We start from the raw sequence: 21,473 nt of genomic DNA on the forward strand, positions 1-21,473 counted from the left end.
TTTTTTTTCTTTTTTGAACTTTAAAGAGCAATGGGTTTGCAGCAGAAAATTACTGTCATTTTTGTAGCATCATTAAAGAAATGATAAAAAATCTTTAAAAAAAATAAAAAAAATTTTGTATGATGCTTGAATTTGATTGGTGTTGTATTTATTTCTTTAATTATTATTATTATTTTTATACAGTATTTATAAAGCACCAATGGTTCGCTCATCGCTGTACATTACAATGGGGGACAGAACATGTGACAGAACAACAACAATACAATGCGATACACGAGGGGTTGGAGGGCCCTGCTCTTTCCAGCTTACAAACTAGGAGTTAAAATCTATAATGATTTTGACATGAAATTAGAAAAACTATTAAAATAATTTTATTGGTGAATATCCTTGTGATTTTTTATTTTTTTTGGACTTTAAAGGGCAATGGGTTTGCAGAGGAAAATTACTGTCATTTTTGTAGCATCGTTAAAAAAATTATAAAAATATAAAAAAAAAATAAAACATTTTGTATGGTGCTTGAATTTGTATTCAAGTACTTGTATTTATTTTTATCTTTTAAAAAAAAGTCAAATTTTGTATGATATTTGAATTATTGTTAAATATCCTTGTGATTTTTTTTTACCTTAAAGGGTAATGGATTTGCGAAAAGGTAAATTACTGTCATTTTTGTAGCATCTTTAAAAAAAAAAAAAAAAAATCTTTTTAAAAAAAGTTAAATTTTTTATGATGCTTGAATTTGGTGTCGTATTTATTTCTTTAATGATTTTGGTGAATATCCTTGTGATTTTTTTTTTTGGACTTTAAAGGGTAATGGGCTTGCAGAGGTAAATTACTGTCATTTTTGTAGCATCATTAAAAAAATTATAACAATATAAAAAAAAAATAAAACATTTTGTATGGTGCTTGAATTTGTATTCAAGTACTTCTATTTATTTTTATCTTTAAAAAAAAAGTAAAATTTTGTATGATGCTTGAATTTGAATTATTGGTAAATATCCTTGTGATTTTTTTTTTTACCTTAAAGGGTAATGGGTTTGCGAAAAGGTAAATTACTGTCATTTTTGTAGCATCTTTAAAAAAAAGAATAAAAATCTTTTTTAAAAAAAGTAAAATTTTTTATGATGCTTGAATTTGGTGTCGTAATTTATTTCTTTAATGATTTTGGTGAATATCCTTGTGATTTTGTTTTTGGTTTTTTTTGGACTTTAAAGGGCAATGGGTTTGCAGAGGTAAATTACTGTCACTTTTGTAGCATCATTAAAAAAATTATAAAAATATAAAAAAAAAAAATAAAACATTTTGTATGGTGCTTGAATTTGTATTCAAGTACTTGTATTTATATTTATCTTTTAAAAAAAAGTAAAATTTTGTATGTTGTTTGAATTTGATTGGTGTCGTTTTTATTTCTTTAATGATTTTGACATGAAATTAGAAAAACTACTAAAATAATTTTATTGGTGAATATCCTTGTGATTTTTTTTTTTGGGACTTTAAAGGGCAATGGGTTTGCAAAGTTAAATTACTGTAATTTTTGTAGCATCATTAAAAAAATGATAAAAATCTTTAAAAAAAAAAAAATTGTATGATGCTTGAATTTGATTGGTGTCATATTTATTTCTTTAATGATTTTGACATGAAATTAGAAAAACGACTAAAATAATTTTATGGGTGAATATCCTTGTGATTTTTTTTTTTTGGACTTTAAAGGGCAATGGGTTTGCAGAGGTAAATTACTGTCATTTTTGTAGCATCTTTAAAAAATGAAAAAAATATTTTTAAAAATAGATGTAAATAATATAGAATAGCATAGGAAAGGCTCCTGTTTTCTGCCTAAGCGCCTCTTAGCAAACACACTTAATTGGATTTACACATTTCAGCCGCAGGTATTAAGCTCCTTGAATCACCTACCTTTAATCTGTTGTTGTCTTCAGGTGGCTTTGGCTCCTCCCCTGCCACTGACCCGTTGCCTTTCTGTGGAGAGACATGAAGAGTGAACCACATGACACCACATGACACCACATGACACCATCAGTCAGAACTTCGCAAAGCAAAAATGTTCCATCGACAGCCACAAAAAGGATACAAGAAACAATGCTGACTATGGACTCTGTTAGGCACCAAAGGAAACTCGTTCTCCCTCTGCATTCTAATGTCAATGTTTGGAATTAAAGGGCTGGTTCGCTTTCCCAGCACATTTCCCATCGACCTCCCCCCTCCACGCATTTCAGCATTCCCAGAATTCCCAGCTCGTGACATTCTACCGCTCAGCTTTGTAACCTCTTCCCGGTGCTTTTGAACAGTTCGGAACGCCCAGCCGATCTGTGATCATGTGACCGCCGACACAGTGGTAACGTGATCGGAAGTCCCACCGGATGACGGCCTTTAGTTTTGGACAAAGAGCCATCTTTGACAACTCAGTCTTTGTGCTGGGAGCGCGCACCGAAAGGTGACAAGCCGGCAACTCGTTCTCCCGATAAAACTTTATTAATAAAGGGTACAGTGTGCAAGTTACAGCAGCCTACGCGTTTCGGAGAAAAACCTTATCCATACCCATTGTCTATGAATAAGGGTTTTTTTTACTGAGTAAGGTTTTTTTTTTTACTGAGCACGAGAGTGTATGGTGAAGAGTCGGCAACTCATTCTCCCGATAAAACTTTATTAATAAAGGTGCAGTGTGCACGTTACAGCAGCCTACGCATTTCAGTAAAAACCCTTATTCATAGTCATTGGTTTTTTTTTTACTAAGCACGAGAGTATATGGTGAAGAGCCGAAAACTAATTTTCCCATTAAAACTTTATTAATAAAGGGTACAGTGTGCAAATTACAGCAGCTTACGCGTTTCAGAGAAAAACCTTATCCATACCCATTGTCTATGAATAAGGGGTTTTTTACTGAGTAAGGTTTTTTTTTTTACTGAGCACGAGAGTATATGGTGAAGAGCCGAAAACTAATTTTCCCAATAAAACTTTATTAATAAAGGTGCAGTGTACAAGTTACAGCAGCTTACGCATTTCAGTAAAAAAAAAACTTAACCGTATGAATAAGGGTTTTTTTTTTTTTTATCAGCAAGGTTTTTTTTTACTGAGCACGAGAGTGTATGGTGAAGAGTTGGCAACTCATTCTCCCGATAAAACTTTATTAATAAAGGTACAGTGTGCAAGTTACAGCACTTACGTGTTTCAGAGAAAAACCTTATCCATAGTCATTGGGGTGTTTTTTTACTGAGCATGAAAGTATATGGTGAAGAGCCGAAAACTAATATTCCCGATAAAACTTTATTAATAAAGGTGCAGTGTGCAAGTTACACCCGTTTACGCGTTGTAGAGAAAAACCTTATCCATAGCCATTGGCTATGAAAAAGGTTTTTTTTTTTTACTGAACAAGTTTTTTTTTACTGAGCAGGAGAGTAAAAACTTTATTAATAAAGGTACAGTGTGCAAGTTACAGCATCTTACGCGTTTCAGTAAAAACCCTTATCCATAGCCATTGGGGTTTTTTTTACCGAGCACGAGAGTATGTGGTGAAGAGCTGGCAACTCGTTCTCCCGATAAAACTTTATTAATAAAGGTGCAGTGTGCAAGTTACAGCATCTTACGCGTTTCGGTAAAAACCATTATTCATAGCCATTGGCTATGAATAAGGGTTTTTTTTACTGAGTAAGGTTTTTTTTTTTACTGAGCTCGAGAGTATAAGGTGAAGAGTCGGCAACTCGTTCTCCCGATAAAAGTACTTTATCAATAAAGAGTACGATGTGTGAAAGTTACAGCATCCTACGCGTTTCAGTTAAAAATAAACCCTTATTCATATCCAATGGCTATGAATAAGGTTTTTTTGTTTACCGAAATGCGTAAGCTGCTGTAACTTGCACACTGTACCCTTTATTAATAAAGTTTTATCAGGAGACCGAGTTGCCGACTCCTCACTTGATACTCTCATGATCAGTCAAAAAGAACCTTGCTCAATAAAAAAAAACACTTATGCATAACCAATGGCTATGCATAAGGGTTTTTACCGAAACGCGTAAGCTGCTGTAACTTGCACACTGCACCTTTATTAATAAAGTTTTACCGGGAGAACGAGTTCCCGACTCTTCACCGTATACTCTCGTGCTCAGTAGAAAAAACCCCAATGGCTATGAATAAGGGTTTTTACCGAAATGCGTAAGCTGGTGTAACTTGCACACTGTACCTTTTATTAAAGTTTTACCAGGAGAACGAGTTGCCGGCTCTTCACCATATACTCTCGTGCTCAGCAAAAAAAAAAACTTTATTCATAGCCAGAGAAAACAAAAATTAGCCGTATACACTAACCTGAGCATGTGCAGAGTGACCCCTAGAGCTCTGATCTATCAGCAGATGGATTGGGGATAGTAGAAGAAGGGGAGGATCAGAGAAGGCAGGATCAAAAAGCCTTTTTACACAATGCGGAGGATTATCCCCTTAGGTTCCACAGTGAATATAACAAGCATGCTTTCCTGCATCTACAGACTGTACTGCACAGAAGCTGCACATGGCCTATAGCGGGGTCTCCAAACTTCCTAGGCAAGGGGCCAGTTTATTGTCCTTAAGGAGGGCCGGACTGTGACCTGTGAGAGTAGGAAAGGTCCCAATGTCAGCGGAGCAAAATCAATGCCCCATGTTTGGTGTCAGTGGGAGGAATTGTGCCACATCGTTGGTGTCAGTGAGAGAAATTGTGCCACATCAGCTGTGTCATATGGAGGAATAGCGTCCCATCATTTGTGTCAGTAGGGGGAATTATGCCCCATCAGTGGTGTCAATGGGCCCCATTGTTGGTGTCCTTGGGAGGAATTGTGCCCCATCATTGGTGCCAGTGGGGGCAATTGAGAGTAGAAAAGGTCCCAATGTCAGTGGAGCAAAAACAATGCCCCACCAGTGGTGTCATTGCGCCTCATTGTTGGTGTCATTGGGAGAAATTGTGACCCATCGTTGGTGTCATTGGGAGGAATAGCGTCTCATCATTTGTGTCAGTAGGGGGAATTATGCCCCATCATTGGTGTCAGTGGGCCCCATTGTTGGTGTGATTGGGAGGAATTGTGCCCCATCATTGGTGCCAGTGGATGAAATAGTGCCCAAGGGCCAGATAAAAGCAAGCGTAGGGCCGCAGTTTGGATGGGAATGGAGTGGAATGGCTGCACCTTTTTAGAGAGCTGATCTGTGCTATGTAATGTATTGGGGGTACTGGAGTGGGTGAAATGTGCAGGAAAGGTGAACTAACCCTTTAAATTGAAGGTGGTCACCAGAGGAGCCCGGACAGTTCACATTACAGGGTCGGGTTCTTTGCATGGTCGATTAATCCTTTACAGTTGCCTCTCCCTGGAACGACCCCCCATCACTCACTGATATCATGCTGGCCGCTCTGTAGCTGTCGGATGTGAACGACTCGATGAATGGGACGGTTTCGGATATAAATACAAAGTCACGGCGCCCAGTATTTGCACTGCCGGCTGTACAACACAACGACCCCCCAGCTATGCCGTTACAGAGGATCGACCCATTGCAGCGCACATGTCAAACACCATTTTTCATGCCCTGTACAATTAATACTGAAATACATCAGGAAAGGTTTAACCCGAAAATAATAAATTGCATCGGTGACACCGGGCGACATGAAGATCGAACAAATCTCTCTGATCGGCTCACACAGATTTGATCACGGGTGACAATGTTTCCTGAACATATGAAGTGACCATCATGTATAGATTTCCTTGTATCTAAACTCCGGGTATGATCTGTATCTGTTAGAGACCACGGGGCCCCATACAGCCAACCTGACAGCCCCCCCCCTTCTAAAAAAAAACCTACAGTTTACTATGCTTCAGCTATGAATGAACACAGTGAATGATCAGAACCAATCACTCGTTGTGTTCATGCAGGACATGAAGGGGCTGGTAAATGTGACTATGCGTCAGCTATAAATGAACACAGTGAATGATCAGAACCGATCGCTCGTTGTGTTCATGCAGGACATGAAGGGGCTGGTAAATGTGACTATGCGTCAGCTACGAAAGAACACAGTGAATGATCAGAACCGATCGCTCGTTGTGTTCATGCGGGACATGAAGGGGCTGGTAAATGTGACTATGCGTCAGCTACGAAAGAACACAGTGAATGATCAGAACCGATCGCTCGTTGTGTTCATGCGGGACATGAAGGGGCTGGTAAATGTGACTATGCGTCAGCTACGAAAGAACACAGTGAATGATCAGAACCGATCACTCGTTGTGTTCATGCGGGACATGAAGGGGCTGGTAAATGTGACTATGCTTCAGCTACGAATGAACACAGAGAATGATCAGAACCAATCACTCGTTGTGTTCATGCGGGACAGGAAGGGGCTGGTAAATGTGACATATGTTAGGAGCACAACAAGAAGATCGGGGGGAGGGGATTTGTATTGGATGGGGAATATGGGGGGCGGCAGGGGGTAAGGATTGTTCTAGGAGGGGAAACTTGGGGAGTGGTGATTTGGAGGGATGGTGGAAGAGGATTTGGGCTAGAAAGTAGGATTTATGGGGTTCTAGAAAAGATAGTATGGTAGAGGAGGGAGGGAATTTGTGCTAGGGGGGAATTTTTTATTTTAGTGGGGGTGGGGGATTGTGCTATTTCTGTCTGTGACCCCACTGGAGGAATTTTCTTTCACTTCCTAGTCTTGTGACACCCATACACGTGGGGTGCTGGTTGTCACCACAAAGCACAGGAAGGTCTAAAAACATATTTAGAGGTTTGAACCCTTGCCTTGTCTACTGAAAATACTTTTTTTTTCGGGGGGGGGGGGGGGGGGGGGTGTACTCCTGTGTAAAATGTTTCCAATCTCTTTTATTCCAGACAGGAATTGAGGGGAAATTCCTCCAAAAAAAGACACTAGTGGAGATAAAAACCTAACAATAATTCTACCAATCAAAAGTGATGGCTGGAGATGGAATTTAACTACTTTCTGCCTGGGGGTAAAACAAATATTAAAGTGTGACTAAACCCCAGACCCTGCATTCACTATATCCGCTCTCCCCGGACCCCGCATTCACTATATCCGCTCTCCCTGGACCCTGCATTCACTATATCCGCTCTCCCTGGACCCCGCATTCACTATATCCGCTCTCCCTGGACCCCGCATTCACTATATCCGCTCTCCCCGGACCCTGCATTCACTATATCCGCTCTCCCTGGACCCCGCATTCACTATATCTGCTCTCCCCGGACCCCGCATTCACTATATCCGCTCTCCCCAGACCCTGCATTCACTATATCCGCTCTCCCCGGACCCCGCATTCACTATATCCGCTCTCCCCGGACCCCGCATTCACTATATCCGCTCTCCCCGGACCCCGCATTCACTATATCCGCTCTCCCCGGACCCCGCATTCACTATATCCGCTCTCCCCAGACCCCGCATTCACTATATCCGCTCTCCCCGGACCCCGCATTCACTATATCCGCTCTCCCCGGACCCCGCATTCACTATATCCGCTCTCCCCGGACCCTGCATTCACTATATCCGCTCTCTCCGGACCCTGCATTCACTATATCCGCTCTCCCTGGACCCCGCATTCATTATATCTAGTCTCCTCAGACCCTGCATTCACTATATCCGCTCTCCTTGGACCCTGCATTCACTATATCTGCTCTTCGTGGACCCTGCATGCGCTATATCTGCTCTCCCCGGACCCCGCATTCACTATATCCGGTCTCCCCAGACCCCTGCATTCACTATATCCGCTCTCCCTAGACCCCGCATTCACTATATCCTCTCTCCCCAGACCCCGCATTCACTATATCCGGTCTCCCCGGACCCTGCATTCACTATATCTGCTCTCCCCGGACCCTGCATTCACTATATCCGCTCTCCCCGGACCCTGCATTCACTATATCCGCTCTCCCCAGACCCTGCATTCACTATATCCGCTCTCCCCGGACCCCGCATTCACTATATCCGCTCTCCCCGGACCCCGCATTCACTATATCCGCTCTCCCCGGACCCCGCATTCACGATATCCGCTCTCCCCGGACCCCGCATTCACTATATCCGCTCTCCCCGGACCCCGCATTCACTATATCCGCTCTCCCCGGACCCCGCATTCACTATATCCGCTCTCCCTGGACCCCGCATTCATTATATCTAGTCTCCTCAGACCCTGCATTCACTATATCCGCTCTCCCCGGACCCTGCATTCACTATATCCGCTCTCCCCGGACCCTGCATTCACTATATCTGCTCTTCGTGGACCCTGCATGCGCTATATCTGCTCTCCCCGGACCCTGCATTCACTATATCCCCTCTCCCTGGACCCCGCATTCACTATATCCGCTCTCCCCGGACCCCGCATTCACTATATCCGCTCTCCCCGGACCCCGCATTCACTATATCCGCTCTCCCCAGACCCGCATTCACTATATCCTCTCTCCCCGGACCCTGCATTCACTATATCTGGTCTCCCTGGACCCTGCATTCACTATATCCGGTCTCCCCGGACACCGCATTCACTATATCCGGTCTCCCCGGACCCCGCATTCACTATATCCGCTCTCCCCGGACCCCTGCATTCACTATATCCGCTCTCCCTGGACCCTGCATTCACTGTATCCGGTCTCCCCGGCCCCGCATTCACTATATCCGCTCTCCCCGGACCCCGCATTCACTATATCCTCTCTCCCCAGACCCTGCATTCACTATATCCGGTCTCCCCAGACCCCTGCATTCACTATATCCGCTCTCCCTGGACCCTGCATTCACTATATCTGCTCTCCCCGGACCCTGCATTCACTATATCCGGTCTCCCCGGACCCCGCATTCACTATATCCGCTCTCCCCAGACCCTGCATTCACTATATCAGCTCTCCCCGGACCCTGCATTCACTATATCCGCTCTCCCCGGACCCTGCATTCACTCTATCTGGTCTCCCACAGTACATACAACATGGAGATACAATTATTTTAGTAAATATAAACTGCTAAATACCTTTTCTCATCAGCAGTATATAGCAATCTTGTGAAATCAGCAGAGCACTGGTTAAAGCTTGTAGGATGAGTTTTATTTCTACTCTAGGAGGATGCAGGACCCCTTTCCCTCTGTCCAGGCAGTGCTGATTGGCCCTGTGCTAATCACATGCACTCTCCCAAGAAAAAAAAAAAACCTCTCTAGCAATACACACTAAACTGAGCATGTGCATGTGACCAGGGGTTCAGTCTGTCTCATCAGGTGAACATTTGAACAAGAGGAGGATCAGAGAAGACAGGATCAAACAGCCTTTTTACACAATGCAGAGGATTAACCCCTTAGGTTCCACAGTGAGTATAACAAGCATGCTTTACTGCATCTACAGACTGTTGTACTGTTGGGGGTTTAGTAACACTTTAATGCCTAAGCACAATTTTGCAACTTTGACGAGTGTTCTTGTAATCGTACATCTCATCACAACGACTTTGTGTATCCAGGTGGATTATACCGCATTTGTTTGTTTTTTTCAGGACAAATTGGGCTTTCTATGGTGGTAAAGGGTGATGGATATCTCCTGATTTGTTTTCATTATCAAAGGAAAATTGGCCGAAAATATTAAAAAAAAAACTTTTTTAAAATGTAGCTGTATATTTCCTGCTACTATCATCACCTACCAGCAAAGAACAACCCGAAATAAATTCTCCTGCTCCTGACGATCGCACTGATACCACATAGGTGTATGTTAGTTGTTTGTACCGCAGTACAGCCCAGAGGCGTAACCTTTAGGGCCCCAGTGCCACAAACCATTAAGGGCCCCCCCTAACCCTCCGTTAGTGTCCCATCCCTCCGTGTCCGGGGACCTTTACTCCCGTCGCAGGATTTGTTACTACGATCCCACAGTGGGACCCTTTCACAGGTTCTGCAGCAGGCCCTCTTCCTGCCATCTTTATTCCAGGGCACGGTTGCAAGTGCAACCTTTGCAACCCTGGTAGTTCTGCCGCAGGTACAGCCCAGAAACAATAGTGCGCATTTTGCTTTTTTTTTATCCTACCTAAAACACACTGTCACTGATACTGATACGAATTTTTAAAAATATCCTGTCCAAAAAAACATCGCCCCTGACCCTGACCCAAACACTGACCCTGGCACTGACCTAGATCAAACCTTGATCAGTTTTTTTTTTACTATTATTATTATTTTTACTATTTTACACACAATTATTTTTTTCTCTCTGCAAGGAGAGAGAGGGAGAAACGATGTATCTCTCCCCTCCATTCAGAAAATATGGGGACAGGCTTCACAGTGACTGATCACTGCGATAGCCGATCAGAGGTCATCCCAGCGATCAGTCACTGCGATCACTGCAATAGCCGATCAGAGGCCATCACAGTGATCAGTCACTGTGATCACTGTGATAGCCGATCAGAGGCTATCACAGCGATCAGTCACTGTCACTACTGTGATAGCCAATCAGAGGCTATTACAGCGATCAGGTGACCTGGAACTGGGGTTTATTCAGAAAACATGGGTACGGGCTTCACAGTGACTGATCACTGTGATAGCCGATCAGAGGCCATCCCAGCGATCAGTCACTGTGATCACTGCGATAGCTGATCAGAGGCCATCCCAGCGATCAGTCACTGTGATCACTGCGATAGCCGATCAGAGGCCATCCCAGCGATCAGTCACTGTGATCACTGCGATAGCCGATCAGAGGCCACCCCAGCGATCAGCCACTGTGATCACTGCGATAGCCGATCAGAGGCCATCCCAGCGATCAGTCACTGTGATCACTGCGATAGCCGATCAGAGGCCATCCCAGCGATCAGTCACTGTGATCACTGCGATATCCGATCAGAGGCCATCCCAGCAATCAGTCACTGTGATCACTGTGATAGCCGATCAGAGGCTATCACAGCGATCAGTCACTGTCACTACTGTGATAGCCAATCAGAGGCTATTACAGCGATCAGGTGACCTGGAACTGGGGTTCATTCAGAAAACATGGGTACGGGCTTCACAGTGACTGATCACTGTGATAGCCGATCAGAGGCCATCACAAAGATCAGTCTCTGTGATCACTGTGATAGCCAAGCAGAGGCTATTACAGCAGTCAGGTCACCTAGAACTGGGATTCATTCAGAAAACATGGGGATGGGCTTCACAGTGACTGATCACTGTGATAGCCAATCAGAGGCTATCACAGCGATCAGTCACTGTGATCACTGTGACTGCCGATCAGAGGCCATCACAGAGATCAGTCACTGTGATCACTGTGACTGCCGATCAGAGGCCATCACAGCGATCAGTCACTGTGATCACTGTGACTGCCGATCAGAGGCCATCACAGCGATCAGTCACTGTGATCACTGTGACTGCCGATCAGAGGCCATCACAGCGATCAGTCACTGTGATCACTGTGGCAGCCGATCAGAGGCCATCACAGAGATCAGTCACTGTGATCACTGTGACTGCCGATCAGAGGCCATCACAGCGATCAGTCACTGTGATCACTGTGACTGCCGATCAGAGGCCATCACAGCGATCAGTCACTGTGATCACTGTGACTGCCGATCAGAGGCCATCACAGCGATCAGTCACTGTGATCACTGTGACTGCCGATCAGAGGCCATCACAGCGATCAGTCACTGTGATCACTGTGATTGCCGATCAGAGGCCATCACAGCGATCAGTCACTGTGATCACTGTGATTGCCGATCAGAGGCCATCACAGCGATCAGTCACTGTGATCACTGTGATTGCCGATCAGAGGCCATCACAGTGATCAGTCACTGTGGTCACTGTGATAGCCCATTAGAGGCTATTACAGCAATCAGGTGACCTGGAACTGGGAGTTCCGTGTCCTGATTGTTAATACGATCCCAGCACAAGGACAAGGGGTTAATATTTCAAAAATGCGCCTGGGACCCTAAGATGATGCCAAAGTATATCAATATATTACAATATTAATCAATATATGACACAAGTTTAATTTATTGGAACTGTTGGAAATAATGAGTTTGATGAACTAAAGGCAAATAGACGGCGCACTCTGCAAGTGCAGTTGCTCCAGAGCTTAGTAAATGAGCGGAAGCTCTGCTGACCTCCATCATCCAATCACATGTAAGAAAAAAGTGCCTTTTATTTTAATTCTTGCGTGTGATTGGGTATTCTTTGTAAAGTGAAGCGTTCTCATTTACTAAGCTCGGGAGCGACTGCACTTGCAGAGTGCACCGTCTATTTGCCTTTAGTAAATCCACCCCAATGCCTATTTGCAGATACGACTTACATTCATTCACTGGCAAACCCAAAACAGATTTCACTTCTGGATACATTCTGGTAAACCAAATCATTCCCTCGCTTCCACTAGATTCCAATAGTTCAACGGACTCACTGAAATTCTTTCTCAAGTCTCACTTCTCCTGTTGCACTCTCCACAGAGTAGGTGAAAGAGTGAGAACCTCTTCTGACGGCTGCCGCAGATGGGAGGATTTGAGAATTCACATTCTGATGCTTCGTTCTGGGTGAGATTTACTAAACCTGGAGCACTCAGGATCTGGTGCAGCTGTGCACGGCAGCCAATCAGCTTCTAACTTCAGCTTGTGCAATTAAACTTTGACAATAAAACCTGAAAGCCGATTGGTTTCTATGCAGAGCTGCACCAGATTTTGCACCGTGCACTTTTAGTAAATAATCCCCTGTATGTTAGAAGTCAGTGGGACCTTCACCATCTGCCGAAGTCTGAACTCCCATCCAAGATCCTTCGATTTTTTTTTCAACGAATAAATATTAAAGTGTTACTAAACCCCCCACAGTACAATCAGTCTGTAGATGCAGCAAAGCATGCTGGTTATACTCACTGTGGAACCTAAGGGGTTAATCCTCCGCATTGTGTAAAAAGGCTGTTTGATCCTGTCTTCTCTGCCCCTCCTCTTGTTCAAATGACCACCTGATACAAACTGAATCCGCAGACACATGCACATGCTCAGCTTGGTGTGTATTGCTAGAGAGGTTTTTTTTTTTCTTGGGAGAGTGCATGTGATTAGCACAGGGCCAATCAGCACTGTCCAGACAGAGGGTCAAGGGTTTCACATTTTTCTGGAGCAGAAAGAAAACTCCTCCTGCAAGCTTTAACCAGCGCTCTGCTGAAGTCACATGACTGCTCTAACTGCTGATGAGAAAAGGTATTTAGCAGTTTATATTTACTAAAATAATTGCATTTCCATGTTCTGTGTACTGTGGGAGAATGCAGGGTCCAGGGAGACCAGATATAGTGAATGCGGGGTCCGGGGAGAGCGGATATAGTGAATGCAGGGTCCGGGGAGAGCGGATATAGTGAATGCAGGGTCTGGGAAGAGCGGATATAGTGAATGCGGGGTTCGGAGAGACCAGATATAGTGAATGTAGGGTCCGGGGAGAGCGGATATAGTGAATGCAGGGTCCGGGGAGAGCGGATATAGTAAATGCGGGGTCCGGGGAGAGCGGATATAGTGAATGCAGGGTCCGGGGAGAGCGGATATAGTGAATGCAGGGTCCGGGGAGAGCGGATATAGTGAATGCGGGGTCCGGGGAGAGCAGATATAGTGAATGCAGGGTCCGGGGAGAGCAGATATAGTGAATGCAGGGTCTGGGGAGACCGGATATAGTGAATGCAGGGTCTGGGGAGACCAAATATAGTGAATGCAGAGTCCGGGGAGACCGGATATAGTGAATGCGGGGTCCGGGGAGACCAGATATACTGAATGCAGAGTCCAGGGAGACCGGATATAGTGAATGCAGGGTCCGGGGAGACCAGATATACTGAATGCAGGGTCCGGGGAGACCAGATATAGTGAATGCAGGGTCCGGGGAGAGCGGATATAGTGAATGCAGGGTCCGGGGAGAGCGGATATAGTGAATGCGGGGTCCGGGAAGAGCGGATATAGTGAATGCAGGGTCCGGGAAGAGCGGATATAGTGAATGCGGGGTTCGGAGAGACCAGATATAGTGAATGTAGGGTCCGGGGAGAGCGGATATAGTGAATGCAGGGTCCGGGGAGAGCGGATATAGTAAATGCAGGGTCCGGGAAGACCAGATATAGTGAATGCAGGGTCCGGGGAGAGCGGATATAGTGAATGCAGGGTCCGGGGAGAGCGGATATAGTGAATGCGGGGTCCGGGGAGAGCAGATATACTGAATGCAGAGTCCAGGGAGACCGGATATAGTGAATGCGGGGTCCGGGGAGACCAGATATACTGAATGCAGGGTCCGGGGAGACCAGATATAGTGAATGCAGGGTCCGGGGTTTAGTATCACTTTAAATTTAAAGCAGAGCATCACCAATGAAAATAAGTTTTCCCTCTTGTTTTCTCACCCTTTCCTCTTCTACAATTGAAGAACATTCCTTGACTTCTGCAAAGGTTTAGTACCATTTTAGTGGCTAGGACATGGTCATCCAGTGCCCAGGGCAAAGATGGCAAAATACGCCCCCTCGTCCCCTTCCTTCATGATGTGCAAGCTTAGAGGATCCTATACCCAGCAGTCACATGTCAAAATCTCTCTACGGCTCCTGATCTGTCAGTCAGGTTTTGCATTGACCTGAAAGTGGCAGTTTTTCCAACACAGTCTCATAACAAAAGGCAGGAAGGAGGGGAAGAGAGAACACAGCCCGCACCGCTTCCCAGCTCCCTCCTCACCACTCCCAGAGCTGGGCTGAGAGGAGTAGTGATGCCGCTGCCACTACTCCTGTCAGCCTAGTAACAGAAGGAAGGAGCCCCCATCCTTACAGTAAACCACTGCCCAGGGCAGCCGCCCCTCCCTTCCACCCCTTCTTCCAGCCCTGTATGTGATATTGATGTAGGCACCCCCCGTTGCCTCTTTGTATGTCTATGTCACACATCCCAGGGGAAGTGTTTTGCTATGGGGTCTAGGTGCATACGTGAGATGCACTTTTAGGCATCATGCGCACACCAGGGCTGGGACAAGGGGCGGGCAGGAGTGACAGTTGCCCTGGGCATGGTGGGGATTTGGGGGGGTTATGCTAGAAGGGGTGATTTGAATGAGGGGGATTTGTACTCGGATGGTGGATTTGTGTTAAGAAGGGGTTTTTGGGGGGGAGGAAGATTTGTGCTTGTAGGGATGATTGGGGGATTTGTGCTAGGAGGGGAAATATGGGGGGAGGACTAGTGCTAGGAGAGGGGGCTTTGGAGGGAAATGGAGGATTTATGCTGAGAGGACAAATTTGAGGGGTAGAGGATTTGTGTTAGGAGGGGGGATTTGGGGAGGGAGAGGATTTGAGCTGGGAGGGGGGATTTTTACTGGAAGATGGGAAATTGCAAAGAGAATTTATGTTTAGGGGTAAGTGTGAAGATTAGTGCTCAAAGAAAGTTTTTTCTCAATTTTTGTTTCAAAATTTTGTAAATAAGTGATTTTTCTCCTTCACTGATGTGCGCTAATGAGGCTACAGTGATGGGCACTGATAGGCTGCACTGATAGGTACTGATAGGTGGCACTGATGGGCATTGACAGGCATCACTGATGGGCACTGAAAGGCAGCACTCATATATGGCACTGATAGGCGGCACTGACTGGCACTGATAGGCAGCACTGATGCACACTGATAGGCGGCACTGACTGGCATTGATAAGTGGCACTGAAAGGCAGCTCAGATGGGCACTGATATGTGGCATTGATGTGCACTGGTAGGCACTGATATTTGGCATTGATGTGGCATTGATGAGCACTGACAGCTGGCACTAATGGACACTGACAGGTGGCACTGCTGGGGCTACACTGATCATCAGGGCACACTGATCATCAGTGCCCTGATGATCAGTGTACATGTCCCCTCTGAGGAATGCTGATTACCGGCTCTCCTCTCCTGTCAGCGTGACAGCTCGTGAGGAGAGAAATGCCGATAACCGACATTTCCCTATTTACATGCGATCAGCTGCGATTGGACACAGCTGATCACATGACCGAGCCAACATCTTAAGCTATTTCCATTGATCGGTGATCCGCTGTTTCCGAGGGACACAGCGCACCACCGATCGCCGTGCTGTGCACTCCCGGAGCCGCGCACGCAGGTTTAGAGTGGGAGGGCGTCATATGATGTCCTCCCAGAACGAGAGAACCACCTTGCGCCCGTCATTACCTTATATGGCAGGTGGGAGGCGGTTAATTCTTATGCTGTATATCAGTATACCATATTTAGTTGTTTTAAACATTTTACATTTCTGGCCTAGGCAAATGATATCATATGTCCCAAGAGTCTTCATGAGGGGAGGAGGGGTTTTCTCAGCTAAGCACATCCTCCTGCCTGCATGCCTGATCTAAGGGCGGATGGATTTCAGGAAGTAAATGCTACATGAGTCATCTGCACTTTCTTAAGATGGCCACGGCCAGGAGATTCCCCCCGCAGCTGTGCAGACACAGCAAAGTTTTGAAACTTGTATCACAGGCTCAACCCCCGTGTGTGCACATGTGCAGGAAACCCATGTATTTCACGCTCAAAAATGCAAAATCTTTCACAAAATTACATTTCCCTGCCCAAAAAAAAGTTTCTTTCAACAGGCAACACTTAAAACATAACATAAGCCCAAAACAGGTATGTGATGAAAGTTAGTCATAGCTACAAACCTTGCTTGTGTCTTCCAGCGCCATTACTTTTACAAGTCGCTTCCTTTTCGAAAGCTGTGATTTCATCCAGTCCTCCACCTGGACGTTGAATTTCATGAACAAGACATATAGCCCATAGGCACTGAGGAGTAAAATGCTCTCCCACCAGAGGATGACATTATCTAGGAAGAAGATGATCAGCATGATCAAGTCAAGAATATAAAATGAGACATCTCTAAACAGAGGCCACCACGTAAGGTTGAGGATCTCCCTGGAGAACAGGGCACAAGTTCCAATCACGAACAAGATGTTAAAGACAGCAGAACCCACAATAGTTCCAATGCCAACATTACTGTGGGAAATAAACACCCCGATCAGGGAGGTGAAAAGTTCAGGTGCGGAACCACCAGCCGCCATGAATGTGGCGCCAGCCACATCCTCGGATATCTGTAGCTTTTCCGTGATCACTCCCAAAGCTGGAACAAAGAACTCGTCGCAGACAATGGCCAAGGCCACAAATACGTACATCATGCCAAAGATGTGCAGTGAAACCCAGCCCCTTCTGCGTTGCTCTATGTTGAACAGATCCCGAGGATATTCTCCTTTGGCATGAGGTAATGGAGGTTTGGTGGGTTTTGGGGTGGTTGTGGAAACAGGAGATGTGGTTCTTGGTTTAACAATAGGCGTTATGGGATCCGGGTCCACGAAAATACAGTGTCTGGTTTTGGTCCTTTCTGTTACGTTTTCTGTAGATGGACCTGAGGTAGAGGTGGTAGTGCTGGTGGTGGTGCTGCTGGTGGTGGTGGTGGTGGTGGTGGTGGTGCTGGTGGTATGGTTTAATACTTGTCTAGCAGACACTTTCGTGGTCGTTTCTGCTGTATCATCTTTCACTGAGCTAGGATTTTCCAAATTTGTCTCTGGCCAAGGTTCTAAATTCATCTTTTGGTCAACCGATAGCTGATATAGGGAACAAAGGAACATCACACAAACTATGAACAGGATTCGGTTCAGCTGAAGTCTTTTTCTTCTGTGTAGATGCATTGTTACAGCCCTTCTGGCTAAAAGACCAAGAGCCAGAAAAAGCTGCTGCCTTCAACAAAATGATTCGTCACCTAGGGAAAGATGCTGGATATTGTCCTATGCTTGTGTTTCATTTTTGGCTTGGCCTTTGCACTATTTGCTAAATTTGGGGGGTTCCACTGGGCATCCCAGATAAGCCTAATAAAAAAAAAATCAAAGAGTTAATACACACAAATCAGATTTAAAATATCCAATCTTTACTTTACCATTAAGATCAACAGCACTACCATTGGTCCTTCCCCTCATGCCAGGGTGCTAGGCGTAATCCTAGACTCTGACCTCTCCTTTGGGCCCCACATCCACTCACTGGCTAAATCCTGCCACCTCAACCTCCGGAACATCTCCAAAATCCGCCCCTTCCTGACCAATGACACCACAAAACAACTTATCCACGCCTTGGTTATATCCCGCCTTGATTACTGCAACTCCCTCCTCACTGGTCTACCGTTACACAGGCTATCCCCCCTTCAGTCTATTATGAATGCTGCTGCTAGACTCATCCACCTTACCAACCAACCAGTGACTGCCGCTAGACTCATCCACCTTATTAACCAACCAGCGACTGCTGCTAGACTCATACACCTTACCAACCGATCAGCGACTGCTGCTAGACTCATACACCTTACCAACCGATCAGCGACTGCCGCTAGACTCATACACCTTACCAACCGATCAGTGACTGCCGCTAGACTCATACACCTTACCAACCGATCAGCGACTGCCGCTAGACTCATACACCTTACCAACCGATCAGCGACTGCCGCTAGACTCATACACCTTACCAACCGATCAGCCACTGCCGCTAGACTCATCCACCTTACCAACCGATCAGTGACTGCTGCAAGACTCATACACCTTACCAACCGATCAGCGACTGCCGCTAGACTCATACACCTTATAAACCGATCAGCGACTGCCGCTAGACTCATCCACCTTACCAACCGATCAGCAACTGCCACTAGACTCATACACCTTACCAACCGATCAGCGACTGCCGCTAGACTCATACACCTTACCAACCGATCAGCGACTGCTGCTAGACTCATCCACCTTACCAACCGATCAGTGACTGCCGCTAGACTCATCCACCTTACCAACCGATCAGCGACTGCCGCTAGACTGATCCACCTTACCAACGGATCAGCAACTGCTGCTAGACTCATCCACCTTACCAACCGATCAGTGACTGCTGCTAGACTCATACACCTTAACAACCGATCAGCGACTGCCGCTAGACTCATACACCTTACCAACTGATCAGCGACTGCTGCTAGACTCATACACCTTTCCAACCGATCACCGACTGCTGCCCCTCTCTGCCAATCCCTCCACTGGCTTCCACTAACCCAGCGTATAAAATTCAAAATACTAATCACAGCTTACAAAGCCGTCCACAACACTACCCCTAGCTACATCACCAACCTCATCCACAGATACCGCCCAAATCACCCACTCTGCTCCTCCCATGATATCCTCCTCTCTAGCTCCCTCATCACCTCCTCCCACGCTTGCCTCCAGGACTTCTCCAGAGCCTCTCCCATCCTCCGGAACTCCCTATCAGGGGCGGACTGACAACTCATGGGGCCCCCGGGCAATAGGGGATCATGGGGCCCCTGTGTCCTTGCCCAAACTCAAAAAAGCCTATGAAAAAAGTACCAGGGGCATCCCATGGGGCCCCCTAATGACCTCAGGCCCTCGGTTAGTGCCCGAGTTTCCAAATGGTCAGTCCGCCCCTGCTCCCTACCACAGCATGTCCGGTCAGCCCCCACCCTGTCTGCCTTTAGGCAGTCTTTGAAAACTCACTTCTTCAGGGAAACCAACCCCACCTCCACCTAAGAACTGTACTTGAATCACCTCCGCCAGATCATCCCCCGCAGCTATCACCTTTTGTAACACCTCCCCCTTCCTTTAGATTGTAAGCTCCATGATCCGGGCCCTCCTATTCCTTCTGTACTGAAATGTATTGCAATTGTACTGTCTCCCTTATATTGTAAAGAGCTGAGCAAACTGTTGGCACCATATAAATCCTGTATAATAATAATAATAATAATTAGATCCCAATTACAACATTAATATATATTATTATGATAACAGATAAAAATCTGGGGTCTAAAACGCAAGGGAACAAATATCATAGCTCATAAAATTGTTGAGAGAACAAAACTAGTAGTCAAAGTTCTGCAAAAAGAAACTTATAAAACTAAAACTTTGAAGAGTAATGCCAAGGAGCAAGCACTGAAATCTATGTGTTAGGTTCATGTTACTGAATAGTTACTAAATGGACTTAAGAGATTGTAAAGCTTGGTATTTTTTAACCCCTTCCAGTCCGGACACTTTCCCCCCCCTTCCAGTCTGGACACTTTCACCCCCTTCCAGTCCAGGCCAATTTTCAACTTTCAGCGCTGTCGTACTTTGAATGACCATTGCGCGGTCATGCAACACTGTACCCATATGAATTTTTTAGCATTTTTTTTGAGACAGATAAAACTTTATATTGGTGGTATTTATTCACCACTGGGATTTTTTTTTTTTTTGCTATATAAATGAAAAAGTCCAAAAAATTTGAAAAAAAGTGTTTTTCTTATAACATTTTGCAAATAAATAATCTTTCTTCATAAATCTTGGCCAAAATGTATTCAGTTATCTTTTTAGAAAAAAAAAAATAACCTAAATTAGTTTATAACCAAAAATTATAATTTAAAAAAATTTTTTTTTACATTTTTATTTTATTTTTTTATATTATTATTTATGGGTTTTTTTTGTTTTTTACATACTGTCACCCTAGCAGTACAGTGTCACCATAATGACACTGTACTACTTGTGGGGGGTGATGAAGATTTTTTTTTTTCTACACTGATTGCTTTTACACCCATAAAGGCTGTAAAAGCAATCATTTCTCCTTCTCTCTGGCTGCATTCTTGCAGCCATTGAGAAATACTGTGTGAGCTGTGATTGGTCACAGCTTGTCACATGGTACAAGGCTGTTGTGAATAGCCCTGTAGCATGTGATCTCTGTGATCATTCACAGATTTCACACGTAGTTAGCAATGATGTCAGAAGTGACATTTTGCTTACACCTATTCATGTGATCACTGATTGGCCAATCAGTGATCACGTGATCGGGACCTCACCCAGAGGTCCCGTACAGTGATCGGTGTTCCACTGTGTCTGGAGGACACAGTGGACACATGATCGTGGTGCTGTGTGCTCCCAGGGAGCATGCACAAGCAGGGAATGCGGGAGGACGTTTAGAAACGGCCACCCACCCCTGCACTGCTCCCGTCCAGCCATTTATGTACATGGGCCGGACGGGAAGTGGTTAATGCAGTTTGAAGACACAGCAGGCACCAAAATGGCGGGCGCTGTTTATGAACGGCAACTCGCCCCTGGACTTCCACTGTCCGGCCATTTATATACAGCGGCCGCACGGCAAGTTGGTAATTAAAATAACAAACATATCGTACTTACCTGCTCTGTGCAACGGTGCATTGGATCCTCCTTTTCTCGGGTCCCCCACGTGTGCTCCTGGCTCCTCCTCTTCATCCAGTGCCTTCATAGGAAGCCGCTTCCTGGGGGGGCCCTTTTGTGTGCTTGCTCCTGAGCCCCACTGTCTGCATCCATAGGCACAGAGTTTTACCAGCAACGGAAGCCAATGGCTCCCACCCCTAACAATCTGCCCTGTAAGGAGGGACAGAGCCGGGAGAGCTGCTGCTCTCATGCACAGCACTGGATTGCGATAGGGCTCAGGTAAGTAAAAGGGGGCTGTGGGGGATCCTGCAACACAGAAAGTTTTTTTTTTACCTTAATGCATAGAATGTATTAAGGTAAAAAATATTAAGGCTT

General features: G+C 45.5%; 1 protein-coding gene across 1 annotated transcript in view; it reads right to left on the bottom strand.

Annotated features, from left to right (window-relative positions):
• The window catches only part of LOC149429383 (sodium/potassium/calcium exchanger 1-like), a gene marked incomplete at its 3' end in the record, with an annotated part of 111,106 nt that overhangs the window by 70,636 nt on the left and 18,997 nt on the right, over positions 1 to 21,473 (bottom strand). The window contains exons 2-3 of the mRNA XM_089666469.1: positions 16,572 to 17,768; positions 1,909 to 1,971 (exon numbers count right to left, since the gene is read on the bottom strand). Of these exons, the coding sequence (XP_089522595.1) occupies positions 1,909 to 1,971; positions 16,572 to 17,591 (1,083 nt within the window). The remainder of the gene's footprint in view (positions 1 to 1,908; positions 1,972 to 16,571; positions 17,769 to 21,473) is intronic.

This window comes from Staurois parvus, unplaced genomic scaffold (assembly GCF_062004578.1).
Source record: "Staurois parvus isolate SC_StPar_1 unplaced genomic scaffold, SC_StPar_1.0 ptg002726l, whole genome shotgun sequence".
Lineage (NCBI taxonomy): Eukaryota > Metazoa > Chordata > Amphibia > Anura > Ranidae > Staurois > Staurois parvus.